Source organism: Moschus berezovskii, chromosome 12 (assembly GCF_049115385.1).
Source record: "Moschus berezovskii isolate FMDL1 chromosome 12, NW_MosBer_1.0, whole genome shotgun sequence".
NCBI classification, from domain to species: domain Eukaryota; kingdom Metazoa; phylum Chordata; class Mammalia; order Artiodactyla; family Moschidae; genus Moschus; species Moschus berezovskii.
The window spans coordinates 18,370,633-18,392,305 of record NC_142471.1 but is presented as its reverse complement, the minus strand read 5'-3'; the positions used below and the strand labels follow the sequence as shown (position 1 = coordinate 18,392,305).

Sequence of the window (21,673 nt, the reverse complement as noted above, 5' to 3'; positions counted from 1 at the left end):
TTATTTTTATATATAAATTAAGATTTTAACAAAATAACAGATGTATGATCTGGCAAATGATTACTTTGGGGAAACCATATCATCTACTACATATGAGCAATCCATTGCTTCCTTGAAAATGGAGAGACAGAGCAAGTTCTGAGATCCTTGTGAACGGTTCCAAACAGGGCTCCGAGAAAACTCTTGTTATTGGAATGTGTAGGGAGCCGGGTGTGGCAGAGGTGCCGGTGGTACTTAAAACAAGCAGAACAGGAGGCATCTTTGGAAAAACACCCGCAGAGCTGACAGTGGAGTTCACTTAGGGCTGGAGGCGTGAAAAAAAAAACTCAGTGTGTAACCAGGGGCTCCATAATTGTGAACTAAGGAGGAAACGGGTGTTTAAATATCATCGGTTAAGTGGTACCCCTTTCAAATAAAAAGAACCCCTTCACTTCCATAAGCCCTTCTTAACAGGCCCAAGTAGGACCTCGTGACGGTGTGTGTTGCCCATTGTTCACTTCCCATGAAGCATTCTTAAATCAATTTGTTTCAATAGTTCTCATTAGACTGAACCACCCCTTACATCTACTAGCAGGTATAACTAAAAATCCTCCTGTATTTGTAGCTTGGTTTAGATTATAATAATAAATGTTTTCAAGGCCCTTTAAAAATACTCAAAATACATATTTTGGTAATTATTTTATATTTAATTACAGTCTCCCTCCAACCTTTTAAATAATACAGTTACAGGTTGGTCTATTCTAGACCTGTGTACAGAAGAAACAGGATACCCTTCTTCCAAGTATCTACATTATTCCTCAGAGCTCTTAGAATATGAACGCCCTTAAACAAATCTCCATATTTCCCTCCCTCAGATGAGGTGGCAGCTCTGGGGAGTCCCGCAGGGCTAGGAAACAAGATGGTGTGTGTTCCTGTGGTCACTGTAGAAGAAATCATCACTCTTGTCATCCTGTATCTCTGATGTGCCCTGTATTTTCTATTTTGTAAAGAGTTTTCATATCCACGATATCATTTAATCCTCCTATCAGCCTGTGAGGCAGCCTACAGGAATCTCATTCACAGACAAAGGAAACAAGTCTCAGAGAGGTTGCATGATTTGCCTAAGGACACACAGCAGCAGAGTGGGAAAGACGGGACTCATACTGATGTCTTATGGTCCCAAGAGCTGACTTTTTTCCACTACGTCAAAGCAGCCTCCATATCAGAATGACCTGGTGAATGGTGTAGCAGGGTGATAATACAGAACTCCAGGGACCTTTTGCCTCAAATGAGGGAGATAACTGCGGGAACCATTGCTTTTGCTACAAATTCTAAAATTCTCACTAGTGGGAAAATAGCACAGCTAGAAGGTCAGCAAGAATCTAAGGAAGGGGGCTGGGTTAATAGCTCTCTGAGATGTTACTCTCTCAAAGTTTCTGTTAGAACTGTGGTTGCTGCCACCCTGCCCACTTGTGCCTCTACAAACAGAGATTCACCATTAAATCATGGATAAGTCCCAATTTGATCAGAATCTGTCTATTCACCCATGCATCCACTCACCAAACATTTACTGAACATCTCCCACTTGTTGGGTTCTGTGCCAGCAGCTGGGTGGCCGCAGTGCAAACCCAGCACCTGAGATGCCTGCATCCTAGTGGCAGATTCCAAAAATCAACACATGACCAAATATATAAACAAAGGAATACTGATTGTGAAAAAGGCAGTGAACAAGAGGCCACTGCTGACAGGGATATGTAATGTGTGGAAACTGGCCATGCTCCCCACCCACAATCTATCATCCGAACTGAGGTATGCCCTGTTAAACACTTGCCTATCACAGAAATGACAAAACTTCTTTGAGAATAAATAATGAATTATCAAAAGCAACAAAAACAAAGTCTTCCTCACACTAGGACTGAAACTGTGGCAGCAGGAAGCCAGCATCAGTCACCCTTCGGCGTTAATAAGCCCTGTGCAGCTGGCTAGAGGCCTATGTTAGCCCCCTACTAGCAGATTCTGCTGTTTAAATACAGTTTCATTTTTTTTTTTTTTTAACCAGTGGAGAAAAGACAAGGGCCAGGCCTTTAAGGAACTGGGCTCTCTGTTTACTGAGCTTCCACTGGCCAGCCTAGATGAATCAGGCCATTTTGAGATATTTTCTTTCCACAGGAAAGTCATAAAATGTGCTCTTTCCAACTGCTAAATGGTTTTAAGTACACAGGTCTCCTGGGTATACATCTTTTTTGTGTGTCCAGATGCGCTTTTAATTCAAACACTGACCATAGGCTCTACAGCATGAAATGTCTCGATTCTCGCCTTGTCCAGACCTACAGGGGGCTGCAGAGCCCTGTGACGGGAGAGGGGAGGACAGATCCCTCCTTCCAGGACAGCCCTGGGCACCATGCTCCCGCCTGTGTGCGTCTGCCTTCTGTTCTAATTCGTGCTTTCGTCGTGCCTAGGTGTGCCTTTGCTCAGGGTTCTTATTCTGTTGTCCTCCGTGCATCTGTGTAAGCTTTAAACCCATCTAGGGGTATGAGCCGGAGAAGGCAATGGCAAGCCACTCCAGTACTCTTGCCTAGAAAATCCCATGGATGGAGGAGCCTGGTGGGCTGCAGTCCATGGGGTCGCTAAGGGTCGGACACGACTGAGCAACTTCACTTTCACTTTTCACTTTCACACATTGGAGAAGGAAATGGCAACCCACTCCAGTGTTCTTCCCTGGAGAATCCCAGGGACGGGGGAGCCTGGTGGGCTTCCATCTATGGGGTCACACAGAGTCGGACACGACTGAAGTGACTTAGCAGCTGCAGCAGCAGCAGGGGTATGAGCAGCGTCTGTCTCCTGGTATCTGGCCCCCAGCCCCATTCAGCTGGAAAGTTTGATCTAGCTGCGGAATCAGTTTGATCAACTGTTCATAAAGCCTCAGGCTTCCTGGTCATGTTAATGTTTCAACCTGACCCATTATTTTAGGTTTTTAAGGATACAAAGAACTCTGGCTCTCTACTTCCTAAAGAAAAACTCCATCTATGTGGTGACTTCTCTTCCATTTTGCTTCCCCTGTCCCCCCGTCAAGGGCCTCACTTAGACAGTAGGGATTCCTGCAGCGTGTCTTCTGCTGCTACTGTTCTAGGGCCCGTACTGGGTACAGAGGCTCGGAGGCGGAAGGAGAGGCTGGAGGGTTGAGGGTGGGATACGGCATAAAAAGAAAGAAATGGTACTGCTTTTAAGGGTTCACAATCTTGCAGGAATCATAATCCCATATGATTTAACCATAAAGCAAGATGAAAACCGAGCAGACCACACCCAAGAAAGCCAGTCTAGGTACACATGAAACTTAACCTCACTTTGAAGACACTTGGTTACTTCTCTCCTTAGTGTGGATAACACCCAAGAAACTGTGAAAAGTACTCTCAGTTCAGTTCAGTCGCTCAGTCGTGTCCGACTCTTTGCGACCCCATGAATCACAGCACGCCAGGCCTCCCTGTCCATCACCAACTCCCAGAGTTCACTCAAACTCATGTCCATCGAGTCGGTGATGCCATCCAGCCGTCTCATCCTCTGTCGTCCCCGTCTCCTCCAACCCCCAATCCCTCCCAGCATCTCTACACCTGTCATATTCACAAAGTTTTCATTCCTTTTAAATAGTCACCCCTCTGTTTCCAAGGACCTCCCCTGCCCTGTGGATACCAAAATTCGTGAATGCTCAAAGTCTCATATAAAATTTTCATATAACCTATGTACATCCTTCTGTGTACTTTAAATCATTTCTAGATTAGCTATAACACGAAATACCATGTAAATGCTGTATAAATAGTTGCCAGTGCTTGACAAATTCAAGTTTTGCTTTTTGGAACTTTCTGGGATTAATTATTTTTTTTTTCCTGATCAAAGATTGGTTGAATTTTCAGATGTGGAATCCACAGATACAGGGGGTAGACTGGAAAGTGGTTTTTAAACTCTCTTTAGAATTCAGGTAGTGTTTTAAAAGTGGCCTGAAACTAACTCTCAACAATGCCAGTCCTTGAGAAGAAAATGGACCCAGTGAGTAGGAAAGGAATCTGTGCCTCCTCTAATTTTATTTGATGAAAATGTTCTGTCACTTTAAAAATAAAAGTGGAAAAATATTTTAACCCAAAACATTCTTGGAGCCTTGATTTTCCTACCTTTGGAGTCACTAGGATGAAATAATTTTGGTATTTTGTGGCCTCGTGAGGAAACAGTCATTGGAAAACTTTTAGGACAACAGTGCTTCCACTACTGCATGGCTTGTAAGGGTGTGTAGCATGCATTTAGGAAGTCAAAAGGAGAGTTTGCCTGTGAGCAGTGTTGCCCGGGCTGTTGTGAGAAACAGCCTTTTTCTCTCAGGACACCTTGAGGGCGGGCTGAATTCAAGGAAGATGACTTTTTTTTCCTGGTAGTACTCCAGGAACTGGAGCCTTTCAAAGCTATGTGACATCATCTTTGGCCTTGAGAATTTTGAATTAAGCAAGAGGCTTTGTCTGTCCAGAGAACTAGGGTTAGATTCAGAGGATGTCTTGAAATGATGTCAAAGCCAGAATCTGATGTCAAGGCCTAATCTTTCCAGCAAGAAGACAAGTGGCTTCTTCCAGTTGTGAAATAGTGGTCCTGTCTCACCCCTGGGGAGAGGCGGGACTGCGAGCTGACATTCTTAGAAGGCAACACACTTGCTCTTGCATGGTCCTCTGCCTCTAGGATAAGATGTACTCAGCCCATTTCCCAACTCTGCTGCTGCTGCTAAGTCACTTCAGTCGTGTCCGACTCTGTGCGACCCCATAGACGGCAGCCCACCAGGCTCCCCCGTCCCTGGGATTCTCCAGGCAAGAGCACTGGAGTGGGTTGCCATTTCCTTCTCCAATGTGTGAAAGTGAAAAGTGAAAGTGAAGTTGCTCAGTCATGTCTGACTCGTAGCGACCCCATGGACTGCAGCCTACCAGGCTCCTCCGTTCCCAACTCTACCTCTCTCCAAATATTGCCTCTGGCTCGCCATCAAATGTTTAGCCAAAGGGAAATCACTTTAGCAAGCCACCGTCAACATGCTGCATGCTGGTAATACCCCAAGCTACTCTGCAAGGCTTAACTACTTCACCAGACACTGAAGTGAAGACCTTCTTAGCTCATCAGCAAAACTTTATTCAGCTCTGCCTCCTCCACTGTAGGTGACCCAGACTCTCAAATGTTTGGAAGGAGAAATCAGATATATGATTTTTAAAGAAGAGGTCTCATTGCCAACCAATCAAAATGCCAAGATGATGTTTTTAAGGAAATCAAATCCATTCAATACGTTTATGATCTCTAAACCTAGGGATGCAGAGACACGATATGTATTTCTAGCAAAGGCAGAAGAGGCCAAGAGAAGAGAACATAGCTATTAGTTGAATGCTATAAAGGCTTAAAATAGAACTTCTGCTCTTTAAAAAAAAAAAAATTCAATTTGAGGGCTGTGAAGGACTAAAATGAAATAATCCATAATCCGCAATTCAAACCAGAAGGTTTGGAATAGTTTATAACCACAAACAAAAACAAGCCAATTAAAATGGCCTCTTCTTATAACCAGAAGGAATTCCAGAGAGATCTCTTTATCCAATCATAAGTTAACAGCAGAAGAAATATATCTACAGATTTTAAACTTGCAAGTTTTTACTATTACTGAGTATTTACATCTTCCAGACTTCTTGACCCGTCTTCTAAGGTCACACATTTTTCTCAAGAATCAGAAAATCTCAAGTAGTTAGTTGGTGTATCAGGTAAGGTTTGTGTTAAGTTCAAAGAAATGACTGAAAGATGCTACCAATAAAGGTAGGTTATTAGATCTTTTCTTTCCCCAAAGCATCACCCCCAATACATAAAAATATACATAAGAGACTGCTGAGAATTCAAGACACAAAGAATTTATAAATTTCTTCCTCCTAGTGATGATGTTACAGAGGTTGAGATAATTGTGCACGAAATTCTCAGCAGTTCAGAATTTGAAGAATGCCAGGATGACCCCCATTCAATTCATTTCATCTCCTTGTGCCTCAGTTTCCATATATGGAGCAGGGCAAGGATCTTTTTCTGCACAAAGGCCAATTCATGAAAAATAAAAATGTGAGGGGGCTACAGTTTTCCTTATTCAAAATGAAAATAGCTCATCGAGTCCCAATTTAGATTGCCACTTTACCAAATGGAAAAATAATCGTTGGAAACTTTGTGCTGCTTTTGAGCCAAGGAATGTTAATATTCTGGCATGTTTATCGTGTTTATTTAGTAATGGCCCGAAGACAACCTCCTAATCTTTGATACTTAGATGGGGGCCTCATTTTGAAAATAGGAGTCCTGAAGTTTAATAATAATCATTGTTACCATTAGCTTTGAATTAACAGAATCTGGGCAGTTTTGGGTTTTTTTGAAAAAAAAAAAAAAAAAAAGGATTCTCAAATTCTCAGGCCCAGGCCCGACTCTAAGTTAATATATGAAAGACCTAGAAAACTACTTACACTTTAAAATTCCCCATTGAAAATTTGAGCTGCGGTTCTTGAGCAGCCTCTGGGAACCACTGATCTAGAAGATTCCAAGATCTCTTTTGAGCTCTAAATGACAAGTCTACACTTGCTTCTGATATCAGATGATCTCACAGATAAGTATCCTCTAGTAAGGCTGTGATGACAACTTAAGTCCTCAGACTTTGGATATTATTAATACATCTCCTGGACTGACTTCAAAACCGAATCCCCACTGAACATCTCACAATAGTCAAAATATACTAAAGAAAAATGTTTTCTATACTTCAGAGGTTCAAAAGCTTAAAGGTAAAATCAGAGTGGCAAACTCAAGTGCCTGCAGGGCCAACAGGTATTAGAGGCAGTTTTCAGAAAGGAAGGAGGGAAAGAAAAAAAGAAGGGGGAAAAAAAACCCGCCAGTTGGTTTTATTCAGTTTATGGCCTCAAATATAGATTTTATAGTGAGATAGTCACACAGATTCACTGCTTGAGATGAGATGGAAAATGTGGCATATTGTGAAGAATGCAGGGACCCAACAAAGGATGAAGGAGCTGAAGGGTGAAGTAGAGAGGAAAGGAGGAAAAGGACAGCCCCACAGGTCACCAGTCCCCTTTGTGGCTTGGCTCAAGAGATGTGAAGCACGTAACCAGATGGAAAGCAGATGCCAATCTGGTCTTCCATGTTTCCCAGCCCAGTCTTTCTCTCCACTCTGTCTAGCAAAATACAGTGCAGGCAATATAGGTGGCAAAACATAACACTTAACTTGCTGTCAATCTTCATGATCCCAACCCCTCACTGCCGGCATCCGAGGACCTCCTTCCCTAGGCTCCATCCTTCCCTCTGAATTCCCCTTCATGGTCATTTATCCCAGCCACCTAGTGACTCTAAGTTACTCAAACTTGCTATACCCAACTTCATTCTACCTACATTGTTTGTTTCCCCATTTGATTATCTCATCCGTAGAAGACCATAATCTTTCACATCTAAATTCCATCTGTTCTCCAATATTCTGCTCAAGTGGCATCACATCTGTAAGTCTTTTCCTCATCTCCAAATGAGGAAGTACTTTACCCAAACTGATCTTCTCCCACCCTGTCTTAAAACCGATGCCTTTCCTGGGTGGTAAGCAACTGGAACCCCTAGCCTAGATATTTTTATGTCCACCAGAGTGTCTAACACTACATATTATAAATGCTCAATAAATATGTGGTCAGGTGATCTGCTGGTTGTGTGATCATTCATTCAACAAAAGAATAATCACTGTTTGTTCAAAGAGTATTGCAAATGACTTGAAAGTCATCAGAAGTTTCTTTTATATTTTCTACACCAGTCTGCTGTTGCTTATTAAAAATCCTGGTGCAAATATATAAGATACAAAAGCAGGAAACACTGAGTCAGTGAAATTTGCTGGCTCTCTCCCTATCAGTGAGTAACAAAAAAATTCCTGGGTTTGAAGAGACATTTCATAATGTTGTGCAATATCATATAACTATCCGCAGTCAGAGTTCATACGAATGTGTATTCCTATTCTGAACATTAAAGGTTAGACTTAAAAGTCTAGGCTATGGGGCGGACTGCTAAATTTATGAGACTAACACTGAGTAAGTTATCATCTTTTTCACATGCACGAAAGCTATAATTAGCTCAACATTTTACAAAACTATGAGCCACAGTGGGAAAGAGTAAATCTCCCTGCCTTATCAACAGATCCAACCAAGTGAGAAACTGCATTATTTATTTTTCAGTAGGGCACTCAGTAAAACAGAAATTTTAAGCAAATTATGTCTATGAAATACATGTTTAAATATAGTTCATATAAGTATCTGATTTCCTTATAAACGTGTATTGCCTATATAGTAAACATTTCACATGCATATAGACTCACAAAGAATTCTTAGAATACCAGACTATTAATTACAGATTAATACCAGATTAATATATTAATTAATACCAGATTATCTGACTCACGTATTGCTTGCCATCTTTTCCCATCCCAAGCCCCTGACATCAAACCCTCATATTAGTTTGTGAAATAAAATGCTATATCTGGCAAGAAACACTAGTTATTATTTTTGGTTAAAATGAGTTTCGTTTTCTTGACTTTCTGTCTCTGGCATCTTACTTTGATACAGAGATATACCCCAGATTACTCTCTAAGGAAAAAAAAAATAATGTCTTCAATTGTAGAAGAAACTGCACAACTCAATCTGATCACTACGTGGAGGAGAAAATCTTTCCAATGACGACATCTTCCTATGTCACTTGATTTTATTACAGATGTCATCTCTGTATGCTATATTAGTGCAGCTCTTTCTTCTTCTTTTCAAGATTCTAATCTGAGTCTGTTGCTCTAACATTTTATCGGTTCAAAATTCATGCTGTAAAAATCCGTGGCCATCAAATTTTCCTGTAAGCTAAAAATAACCCGTTCCTGTCAGTTAGCATTAGCTGATAAAGAGTGTCAGAGCCTGTTCTGAGCAAGTTTGATAACTTCCTGTTTATGCAGCACTGACCCTTGTCTAATAAAGCTTCTCTGCTCTAGAATGAGAGGAGATTCTGCTGCATTGGATTCCTTAATGGCCAATCCTGATTACTTCTGAAAGCTTTTAATACATTTCCCATATTAGACATGAACAGATGTCAGGTATGTTGCCAAGGGAAATTTCTTTTATGCAATCTTGGCTTGTTGTACAATAATAGCCCTTTCTCAACATGGGAAAAAATTACAGACCTAACTAATTTCCCTGACAGGGGAGAGTTACATATGTTTTCCACTTGTAGTTTTTACGACAAGTTTACAGTTTTGCCAAACCTGGAACTAATTGGGACCGCTTCCAAAAGTGGCCCAATAAACCCCCAAAAGTGTAGAGCCATTTGAAAAGGCAGTCAGTGGTGGCCATGTTTGCATTTTCTCCATTTTGGTCAAAGCAGGGTGGGGGTAGGGGGAGTCAGATTGCAAAATTATTTCATTTAAGTTGCTTAAACACTTACTGTTTCATATCCTCCCAGTTTTTGAGCAGCTTGAAACATAGTCCAAAGGTTAACTGTTAGAGGGACAATAAGTATTTAGATAAGCATTGCATTAACATATTTCCAAGAAATGTCAATTAAAACATTTTGTTTTTTCAATGAGAAAGAGAAATAACAAGAAATATTAACGTAACCCAGAGAGCTAAGTTCTTGGGAAACGATTTGCCAAAGGGTATTCAACAACAGGGTATACTAGTACCACTTAAAATATTTCTTAAGAAACAGTCACAAATACGGAAACGGTTCTAATTGTAGGATAAAGGACAACACAATTTTTAGTCCTGTTGCCATCAGCAGACCAAGGGAAGCTATGTTACAGCCTCCTTGAGAAAAGCACAGGATTTCAAAACGGGGGTTTGTCTTATAGGACCCTTAGAAAGAAGCCATTGATTAAACAGTAATATGTAATGCCTCCTTCAGAGAAGAACTCTCCATAATCAATAAATACCAGCCACTTTAATATATGATTGTCTTAACAGAATTTCTGATGGCAGCAGTATATTAAAAGCTCATAGCATATTTCACCATCACATGGTGCCTTGCGCTGAGCAGGTAAATAAGTAAGTCACCCTTGAGTGTCCAGTGATACAATAAATCAAAGGAAAAGGGGATCGTTCATTCCCAAAGGAACTGAGAAATGTGCCCACCTCGTCCCCTAACTTACTTGCCTGTGTGACAGTACAAATATGTATTTTTAAAAACAAATTTTTCTTCACAGGCCGTGCGTATGTTTATGCTATTAATCATCTGTGCCAAATTACTGGTAACCCTGTTCATTTGTACTAAATACCATGGAATGGGGCTGCTGTGGATTTGATTCTTTCATAAGAGGGGAAAATTGAACTTCAAGTAATTCTTTGGTAAAGGAAATGAAGAATAAAAATTTTAAAAAAACAACAAAAAAAGGCTCTTTGACACAACACGTTCGAAAAGCCTCGTTGAACCTTGCACTATTTCAAAGCTATCAAGAGGCCTGCCTCAGCCTTGATTTAATCTGAACCAATGCATAATGCAACAAAGCTGTTCATAGTACATTAATTTTACTTCTATTTCAAGCAGCCAGTTTTCAGACAAACATTGTAACCATTCGCAGTTATAGAAGTTTATAACGGCTGCGAGCGTTCTCTTGCAATCAGTGCCAATTGCTATTAGGTATGTAAATTGTTATGTAAAACATACAGGTTTGACATTCTTCATCAGAATGACACATGGCTTTAATCTAGGAAGATACATTTGGAGAAAATACTATTTCAAACCAGGGGTTCATCGCTTTGTATGCCACAAAATCCAGACAGAGGTAAGATATATACTCAGTTGTGAAATCAGGACAGGGTCTGGGTTTCTTCTCTTTTTATACGGAATTCTGCTCAGCCATGAGTTCCCTGTTCTCTAAAATATATGATGATGCTTACACTTACATGTCAAAGTAATTCAAAATTGGGCCCTCAGTTCAAATGTGTGTATTTCTTGTTTTCTCTGAAGTCATCAGGTCTTTGTTATCTCTTAACAAATTTGGGGCTTAGGAAATATGTTTTCTCTTCATGGTTGTTTTGTCCATCTTTAAATGTCCTCCTTTTAAAAGCTGTCTTTTCACAGGCAACATCTGTGCCTGATAAAACTACGTCATGTTATTATCTCAGAAGAAAGGCTTACAGACACTCAAGATTGACAAAACAGAAAAATGAGAAACTTTCAACATGTCTATTTCCAGTCATAATCAGTGGATTCAAGCCTATAAATATCTCACTGCAACTGCCCCAGAAGGGAACCACGCAGCAGAAAGAGGTAGGGGGAAGAAATTCCCGGCCTGGATGATTTGTAGGTTTAGTATAAACAGAGTATCATCCCCAGTAGAGGGTTTCAACACAAGCCTGAGTCAAAAATGTCCAACCCCCAATTCAAAGAATCTGAGTAGCTCTGATATTTCAGAAATGAAAACAAGTATACTTACTCTGTTTAAAACCTAAATAGGGTATTCGTTCTATTGGCGTCTTTCTTTCTTTCATGTATTTATAAAGTGCCACCAGGAAGGCCTGCTCGTCGGCCCTACACTCTTCACCAATGGCAACCTTTGGTTTTTCTTCATTGGATACTTTTTTACAATTATTATGGTTATTCTTCGGTTTGTTCAAGGCTGACCTAGCCTCACATTTCACCTGGAAAAGAGGGGAAAAAAAAGGCCACGTCAAATCCAGCACAGCTCTGGGATTCCTCCAGGGACATAGCTAGAGACATCGACCATCAAGTGGGAAGCGGGGGAACCAGGAAACTATCCTGGCCCTGAAATAGCTCCTAGAGCATCACAGACCACGGATGGTAGATTTCTGAGAAGGGCCAGAAACTGTGGTCTGCTTCGGGGTACTATAACCTTGGTCACGACTACTCAACGCTAGACACGAGAGCCATCACGCATAATATGTAAACAAACGGATGAGGCTGTGTTCCAGTAACATCTTATTTATAGAAACAGGTGGCCAGTGGGCCATGGTTTGCCAAACTGCGCCAGCCCCTTTTAGACTCCTTAGCAGCATGTTGATGTGAAACCAGAAACAGTGTTCACATCTGCTGGGACCACTCTCCTGTCTCTTTACACACACTGTTTTCCTAAGGGGCACCAGTGGTTCCTGTCCTCATGGAAGCAACCCGGCGTTCTTAGTAAGCGTCCCAGATTCCGCACTTTGGATCAAGATGAAAGGCAAGTGCATTTCTTCATAGTAAACTGATCTTGTTGCTACTCTTCCCAGCAACCTGGAAAAACAGGCCAATGCTTTGGCTGATGTTGGGAGCACCAGCAAAGTCTCTGCCATCCATCACCCGAGTGCGATGCCCAGACACACCCTCAATAGGAAACCAGACACCCCACTCTTTAATGAGGGTGCCTAGCTTTTCAGTCAGCTCTGAAAATCTCCTAGATGTTAAGTGGCCACAAAGGAAAAAGTAGAGGTCAAGTAAAAACCCAGGAGGAGGAAGTGAAAAGCTTCAGAATTAAAAAATAAATGGTGGTAAATGGGCCACATGGAGCAGCTAACCCCATGTTCCTGCCTCACTGCCACGATCTACAAGAGGCCTTTGATGGTTGTTAAATAATACGCTAAGGTGCTGAGCTGTTTTAACTGTCCAAGGGGGAAGTACAAAGGGTCAAGCTTCGAGTTCAACTGCGCTCACGGGGAACGAGTAGGTTCCAATATTCTTTACATCTCCCGACCTAACATCGGCGAGGAGAGGATGAGTGCCCGGGAAATGCGGTGAATTAACATGTCCCAGACAGTCGACACGGTTTTCCATTTCAGATTCCTGACCCCTCTCTGTCTTTCCATTCAGATTCTCCTTTGCAAGCACTGAGAACATAAAGGGCTAGGCTTATTTATTAAAGGGAAACATCTCCTCTACAAGGTTTTCTTTATTGCTTATTCTCTCACATGAACACACCAGTTTAATATCTAGATGGGTCCTGAAAAAAAATAAATAAAACTTCTTGCACAACTTATTCAACCAGGCCTCTAGACAAGATTTTCATTTTTAAAGAGCAGTGGAAATGGGATGAAAACATTTTCCTGTGTAGGATTTCTACTTACAGTTATTTTCAAACTTTAGTTACTTTGTAACATTAGATTGAGGTGAGCATCCTGGGAAACTTTATGTTATCATCATTTTTCACTGCCAAATTTTAGATTGTTGGGTCTAAAGCTCTGATGAAATCTATAACAGCTCTTTGAAATCATAAAAATCACTCTAGCTCTAATCTGTATTGCTTCCCGGCTTTTTCTGAGTGCTTACTATGTAGTCCGGCTCTATTCTAAGCCCTTTTCTGGTGTTATCGCCTTTCATGTTCATGACCCTGACAAGGCAGGTTCTCACCCTCATATCAGAGATGGGGAAACTGAGGTACGAAAGGAAGAGTAACACGTCCAAGATCATAGGATCACGTCCATCATCCAGGTTAGTAAGCAGTGAGTTGGGGATTTGAACCCTAGAAGTCTCAACCCACTCCAGTATTCTTGCCTGGAGAATCCCATGGACAGAGGAGCCTGGTGGGCTACAGTCCATGGGGTTGCAAAGAGTCAGACACGACTGAAGTGACTCAGCACAGCATGGCATGGCAGTCTCACTCAAGGACTTATGGTTTTAAACACTATCTTTTACTGACACTCATAAAAATATTAAATTGATAGTCAAAATGTTGTTATTGTTCAGTTGCTCAGTCATGTCTGACTCTTTGCAACGCCACGGACTGCAGCACGCCAGGCTTCCCTGTCCTTCACTGTCTCCTGGAGTTTGCTCAAACTCCTGTCCATTGAGTCAATGATGCCATCCAACCATCTCATCCTCTGTCGCCCTCCTCTCCTCCTGCCCTCAATCTTTCCCAGCATCAGGGTCTTTTCCAATGAGTTAAAACATACTTCCAATTAAAAAGTGTATCTTATTACTAAGCATTACAAAACCTATAGCTTAGAAATGTGATTTACCAAGTGAGAAGTAGAAGATAAAGCTAGGTGATTTCCAGAGTGTAAAGGGCTCCATTCCTTCTGTTGTGTGTTGTGCAAAGGGAAAGAAACCAGTGTGAATGGAGTAGCCACAGTGAGCTGGGAACAGCGCTGTGGGCTTCATACAAGGATCCCTGAGTCCCATTTTACAGAGGAGGAAACTGAAGCTCAGTGAGGTGATGTATTTTGGCGTGTGGCTAGTGTCAGGTAGAACTCGGAGTCTAGAACTTAGATCTCCTCACTCTAAATCCTTTAAAAACAGGAGTTGATGTCAGGCTTCCCTGGTGGCTCAGCTGGTAAAGAATCCGCCTGCAATGTGAGAGACCTGGGTTCGATCCCTGGGTTGGGAAGATCCCCTGGAGAAGGGAAAGGCTACCCACTCCAGTATTCTGGCCTGGAGAATTCCATGGACTGTGTAGTCTATGGGGTCACAAAGAGTTGGACACGACTGAATGACTTTCACTTCACTTGCATATAAATTCAGGCTGAATCTTAAGTCTACAGTTATAATAGGCCAGGAATTAAGGGAGTATGAGCTTTGCCCCTCAGCGTCTAGGGAGCTGCCTCACCCAAGCGGAAACAACCAGAGACAAAAGGAAGCATGGAGAGCACACCCGACCCAGTCCAAAGCCATCAAACCCTGATAACAGGAAAGGCTCCACGTGGAGCCTGGCTGCCGCCTCCTGAATTGCATCCTGAGCCTCAGGGAGCTCCCTCTTGAGTCTGGGGGATTCGTAACGATACGAATGGTAGTTTCCCTTCACAGACTAACTGCATGCATTTCTCAACATACATGAGCCCTCTAGAGGATAATTCTGTTTCTGGGTAGGACCAGGTCAAGTTCCTCTGTACAATTTTTCACACTTACCAGAAACTGTCTCAGCATTTTAAGCTACTGAAATATTACATGGGGGCTAGTCTTCATGTAGACCTCGAGAAAGCCCAACCTTTTGATGGTAACAGGTAATCACTACAGTCTGTTTTTCCTGACCTGAGCGCCTTACACTTGTCGAGTTCAGTAAGAGCTTTGGGGTTTCCAAAGTGATTGAGGAAGTGCTAACTAAAGGATCCACATTTACCATTTGCAGTGAACCACCGCCTATTTGATATTAACCACATCCTTTCATGGGATTGAGTTGTAACTAATCCAGCCTTCAACCGAGGCAGCAGGATGTGCTGAACCAGCAGGAAAGGAACGAGAGTCTAATTTCTATTTGGTCACTAACTTCCTCGGAAATCCTCATTTTCCTCCTCAGGAAAGCAAGGAGGATAATCCTCGGGGTAAGTTCTTAGAACCAAATGGGATGAAAAATACTGAAAATAATGAAAGTATCACATTTGTAAAATAGTGAAAGTATGTTTATGATTTCAGTGAAAGAACATACTGCAGTTTCCTTTTCCAATGGTCCTTTTAGAATATAAGCCACCTGCTGTGTACTTCTGGCCATTGCAAAGTGCTTACAGGATGTGAAAAGTCATTTGCCTTCTATCAGTGGAGGCCTTTCATTTGAAAGCCAGGCTAAGACGACTTCTCTTATATAAGTCACCATGTGAATAAGTTTTTTGCCCCAGACCTGGATTTGGGTAGGACATGTTCTCGTCATCTTCAGAGAACTGGTAGCCTCTTCTCCATGAGGCTGTCATTGTAAAGCCATGACATTCTCTGTCCCTTGGAAAACAGAGTTGCAAAGCTAGTTTCCAGGTTCTCACTGAAAGAGGGCAAACTCTGGATGGCGACAGGCAAATTAACTTGACCTGCTTCTCCAGTCATGCAGACAACAAACTGAGTGGGTTCTTACTCTGAGAGTGCTTTGCTGCATGGAGCTGCAGAAAGCTGGTACTTATCCATAGTTAGAAGTGGTCTGTTTGAGGCACTTCTGAAAAAAACAGCCACATAGGTCTCGGTTAAAAAGCTCAACTGTCACCTGCAACATTGCTTCCAGTTCAGCAAGTGATTAGATGGTCACAGGCTTGTAACCTCTCCTGTAGTATTTCCTGAGAAGAGACCACTCGAAGACACACATGCCTTTTGCATGGTTGTCCTGGCCCCAGATGTGGCTTGTTTATTCTGCAGGGACTTTGCATCCATTCGTCAGTGACAACAGAAGCCCGCCATACTTCATAGCTACCAGTCTCTCTCTTCTGTGGTGAAGTGGTCTTTCCAGACCCAGTGGAAGCTGCCAAGGCAGGACTGTAATCCAAGACTCCCAAGAAGAGCAAGGCGTTCAGACTGTCCCTGGGAGCTGACTACAGAGTGATGTTCATCCACTCGCCACTGATATCTGTGATGGAAGGGCGATCCTCCTCCTTGTAAAGATGCTGAATGGCAGTGCTGGTGCAGAGCAGGTGGAAAGGGTCACTTAGAAAACCCAGGCTAGACTACCATTCCTCCTAAGAAGGAGGTGAGCAGCAAATACAGTCTCCAGTTCTCTTCAGTTTTGTGGGTCCCAGTATGAGTCCTGGGCTGCCTGCCATGGAAGGAGAGGTACTGTTCTTTCATGTCAATTGTATGAGTTCTGTAAAACTCCCAGAGGCATACTGTGGTGGTGGCTGCAAATGACTCAGGAAGGAGCTTCATCCTGCTGGGCTCAGGTGCAGAACATGCTGGGATAAACACATGACATCACCTTAGAGGTATGGGGCAGGACTCCAACATGAGATGCTGTCAGTACAAGCTCTGCTGAGGGCTATGATCTCTCTCGGCTCCATCCTGCAGTATCTTGCAAGCCACATCATAGGGAATAAACTGTTCCCACTGACATCCTTCAAGATCACAGAAGCCAAAGTCCTGGATAGGTAGCTGTAGGGCCACGATGTCCAAATTACGAGAAAATGTCACCCTCAGTATCTACATAGAATCCCTCGCAGAAGGTCAAAGGAATAGAACAAAAATAACTTTAGGCAAAAACAGATTCGTTTTTAGCCAGAAAATATACATCTCTACTAGGTGATCTTTTTAACCCTTTGCAATTTTGAAAGTCCTCAGAACTTCCTGATGCAACAGTCACGCTTGAAGATAAGATACAGAACGCGAATGTCTGTGAATTTGCTTCTTTACGCTTGAAGAGAAGTGGAAGGCATGGCAGAAAAACAGTCGACTGCCAACATAGAACTGAAGTCATGGTTTTCCACATCAGGATCTTCTAGATTCACGAAAAATGCTCCCATTTTCATAAGTTTAGTCCTTGGATCTGGAAATGTGGTGTCAGTTGAATTCTGGGCTTCAATTCAGGTCCTAAAGGGGCTATTGCTGTCTTTGGCACAGAAACAACACCCAAACGCAAACACCCCGTAAACGGAATCATGGAAATACGATCCAAGACCGCAAAAGTAAAAAAGATAAGCCTAAAAATATGAAGTGACACTTCACCCTTTGCGGTGCTAAATTCTTCAGGCATGCACTTTCAAGATTCCTAAGAATGCTAAGGCAAAACAGCCCCAGGTCCTGAAAGAGAGTCTAGAATTTGGACTTCCATTCCACATTACGAATGATCTTTAAAAACATATAAATCTGTGTACAAGTATATGTATACATGTAAGGACTGGGCTACGTGTCTTTAATCCTAAGGTCAATTAGAGGTGATTTGGAAAAAAATAACTTGAAAAAAAAACTCATTCTAGCCATTTCTAATTCCATCCAGTTTTCACCTCTGAAGCATATTTAGAGGAATACATTCAGAAAGAGGACGGCTCATCCAGCCTGCTTTTGATACCAGCGGAGTAAACTCTGTCATTGTGTCACCGACTATGAAATCTCAGCCTCAGTGACGTGGGCGCTTAATCATCTGTCCTTTACCCAACCCTCCAAGCCGGGAGGTGGGAAGTCTTTCTGTTGACTAATCAAAATGCCTGCACTGCCCCCTCCCCCAGCTCCCCCCTCAACCCTCGCCGGGGGAGGGGGTGGTGGGAACAGGCACGGCAGAGAGCTGTGAATACCAAAGTCAGATTCGGAATTGAAAACTGCCACCGAGACACAGGCGCAGAGAGATAAAGAGGAAAAGGGAAAAATAAAAAGATGCAGCAAAAAACGAATACCAGTGAATACTGGGGAGCCAAATGACTGTACCTTGGCAACGGATTTGCCATCGGAATTGTTGTTGGGATCTTTACCACCACTGAAAGAGTCTCTTCTCTGTGGGCATGGCTTCTTTTTGCGTGGTCTGCCTTTAAGATTTGGCGCTGAAAACAAATGGAGAACAATTGAGAGGCATTTTCATTTGCGTGGGTTTCCTTATTAAAAACTGAGACACTCACTCCAGCGGCGCCCTCTAATTGTTCTGAGAAATGTACACATCTGCAGTAGCCAAGCCTCCTTTCAGACGTCCCTCTCTGAAGGGCTGCGTCTACATAGCCTCTGCACTTCTGGACATGTTTCCCAAAGCTAACCTGTTACACTGGAACATGTCTAATTAATGTAAATAAAATGAAGCCCTCGGCTTTAAAGGACGATGATAAGGAAAACGCACTTCCCTGTTGTTACACAAGAAACACACTGGGCTTGAAAGACAGCCCAGAGCCAGGCTCATTCTTCGTGTTTTGTTCTGTATCTTGTTTTCAGAAACCCAAGTGATATGCCAGCCCATTATGGCATCACAGTAATGTAACATTTGAAAACCTCTCTCTTCAAAAGTGGAAAGGTAAGCATTTTCTCAAAATATGATACAAATAAGTAAGGGAGAGCTGTAGACAGAGGCATTCAAAATAATCTGAAAAATATTACTAAATGTATTTACTAACAGTATTGCAAACAGCATGTTTCAGATCTCAGCGAATCTGGCAGGTACATTTAAGTCAGTATGCTCTTTTTCTTTTCTATATATATATATATATAATGAAGATCTTGAGGGTTATTTAAAATAACTTCCAAAGATCATACTGGAGTTAGCCTGATTCCATGGAGATTATACTTTTTAAAAGCCACAGACAAGACACACATCAAAGTTATATTTCATCTTGGATGCTGAGGTTGAATCCCTTTAAGATCCATAAAAGAAGGAGGAAAAAAAAAGGCTGCTGTTTATTGAGTGCTGCTATGACTCTCCGGCATCAGTTTTCACATTTAACTTCATCAGTTACCCAGTCAAGCAAAATTAAAACAAACCAACTAACCGACTAGCCCTTGAAGAATTTCAAACTAACCAATTACACCCCAAGTAATTTCTTCAGGCCCTTTCAAGGTACCACACTTTTTTTATTATTATTATTGCTTTAAGGTATGATTATGGCCATGCGAAATCTGAACAACTCCAACCCTCTTAATTGTTGTTAATCTTACTTATGTCATGCAGTTAGCCAGTGGTTTTAGGACACTGTACATCATACTCATCTTACAAACACAATTAATCCCACTAATTTGATTTTCTACTGTGGATAACAGTCTTGCTGTTGACAAAGCACAATAAAGCAGAGCTGCCTTTCAAATCAGGCAAAAGTTTCAAAAGTGGTTTTGGGGCTAGACTCCCCGCTTCCCAAATCTGCTCTCCTCTCATCTCCCCACAATGTCTGTCTGAAAACCCATCTCAGAAAGCGATCCTGGCATTACCAAAGGGATACAAACTCACAAACAGAAAATCAAGCAAAGAGAAAGTGGCAATTACCCATTCCAGTCGGCAAACATCTGCTTGATGATGTCCGTGCTCATGAAAGCTACAGCATGTGACTGCTCCCCGGCCCCACGTCCCTGGAAGTCTCCACTCGACTTGGTGTGGATGTCAGCTTCCCTCCGAATGCGAGCTGCGAGGCTCAGCGCTCTGCTTACAACTCCCCTCCCCCGGCAGCTCCATTACTCATGTAAACACAAGCAGTGACTAGCACGGGGTGTGTGGGATGAGCTCCGAGGACTTGGCTGGAGCTGCCGGACTGGCAGGCAGGGCTCGCCTCTCTCCACCTCCCCAAATGGGGTAGGTGACTTCACCCAGCCTGTTTTGTGGCTCCTGACCTCCTGCTCCCCTGTCAGAGCCCGAGGCCACCTTCCATGAACTGATGAGGTTCTCTGCCTGGGCCAGGGTGGGGACTATTTTGATTTGAGGACTCTCGGTGTAGCACAGAAGTGTTTCCACAACTGACCCAAGTGCTAAGACTTTAATGACGGTGAAGGAAGGATGTACTTTCAAGTCCCTTATCAAAATAACAGCCCAGCAGAGAGCTGACAGAAACTGACAGAACTTGAGGTAGGTCTGGGGCATTTCATTAAAAAGAACAAAACAACATTGCCTCTGTTCTAAGACTTCTTACTATGATCTTTCCTTCCTAACAATTTTGGCAAAAAGCATTTAAACCTAAAAGGCATTTATTTCCAGAAAAGCTTTCAAATCCCAAAGGCCTTTTAGACAGAACTCGCATTGAACAGGCTGTTTTAAATAAAGTCAGAGGTTCCGGGAACTGACAATAAGTCATCCCCAAATCGGGTCTATTTTCTCCGTTCTTTGAGCTGCTCTTAGAACCCAGAGAGGCACATGCCCTTCCCCAGCAAATTCTGAGAATTACAAATTTAGAACAGACTAGCACCTAATAGTCTGGTCACACAAACTTAAGCTCTAAGTAGAATCTGATCAAGAGAAAAAGCCTTTTGTTCCTCAGAAGGCAAGTACACTGATATTTCAGGTATGGTTAGGTAAATCCCTCCAATCCCTTAAGTATCAAATTTGAATACCTCTGTTAGTCTCAACTCTGAGCTCCTTTTCTGACCTTCTCGTATGGAAGGTATCATTGTGTTATTTGTACTGTAGCTGGCTTATTCTTATACTGAGTCGCAGAGTCCTCAATGGCAGGACCATGTCCGATTCATCTCTCTCTGCCCCAGTACCCACCCAGGGGCAGTAATGACTAATACACTGTTGAATAATCAAGTGACTGCTGGAAATAAAGATGCCCGCATATATGCCCTTGGTGTCAAGAGCTAGACCCGTCAACTTGACCATGTGTATACCCATCACACTGGGCACCTGTAAATGGCATTCACCTTTCCTGCTCACCTGTGAGCTCTGGGAGCAAACACCAGTGACAGTGGGAGATGAGCCTTTGGTTCCTGCTTAGGGTAATTGTGTCTGGCATCTCAGTGGGGCCATGATCTTGTCCCACAAGCAATGAGCAAATAAACCGAATACCAGATATTAAAAGTACTGAGGGAAGCATGCAGGACCCCATACGGGGTAAGAGCCTCCACGATACAATTAAGAGAGTTTTTATATCCACAAGACCTAAGGTGAAGCTTTGGGACTGCAGGGCTGGCTTCTGGGGACAGCAAATATTGTCCCCAAATTACTTTTCCTACAGGGTCACAAAAACAAATTATTTGCTAGGTGGATGAATGAAAACAAATGCTTTATGGTATGGTGGTGGTCAGGGATGGGCTTGCTCTAGCCTTTGACTCTTTTATAAAAGAAACAGCCCACCTCCTCTCAGCTGCCCTGGACCAACTTACACCTGCCCTCTGCTCGACAGCTAAGGGCTGCAGACTTACTGAGAGAACACAAATCCTATAATTCCAGAATCACACCAGCTCCAGCTACTTTAGAGGAGGCCAGTCTCTACCAAGAAAATGATTCTTGGAAGCTAGCAATACATGTATTGACAGCATAGCTGGTTTAGTCAGTTCTACTTTAAAAAAATACAGAGCATGAAGCAATAAATGCACAGCTACTGTGACATGTGTACAGTATATACCCACAGGCCAACCC

The 21,673-nt window shown here is 42.5% G+C and overlaps 1 protein-coding gene across 2 annotated transcripts in view; it reads right to left on the bottom strand.

The window, feature by feature from the left end:
• ARID5B (AT-rich interaction domain 5B) overlaps positions 1 to 21,673 on the bottom strand; it is a 196,692-nt gene that overhangs the window by 28,215 nt on the left and 146,804 nt on the right. Inside the window, exons 1-4 of one of the 2 annotated variants that reach the window (XM_055425651.2) lie at positions 19,592 to 20,272; positions 18,061 to 18,173; positions 11,462 to 11,666; positions 9,472 to 9,524 (exon numbers count right to left, since the gene is read on the bottom strand). In XM_055425651.2, the coding sequence (XP_055281626.1) occupies positions 9,472 to 9,524; positions 11,462 to 11,666; positions 18,061 to 18,173; positions 19,592 to 19,595 (375 nt within the window). In that variant the 5' untranslated portion in view covers positions 19,596 to 20,272. Of the gene's footprint in view, positions 1 to 9,471; positions 9,525 to 11,461; positions 11,667 to 18,060; positions 18,174 to 19,591; positions 20,273 to 21,673 lie in introns of those variants that run through there. The other variant, XM_055425649.2, reaches the window with a different exon arrangement.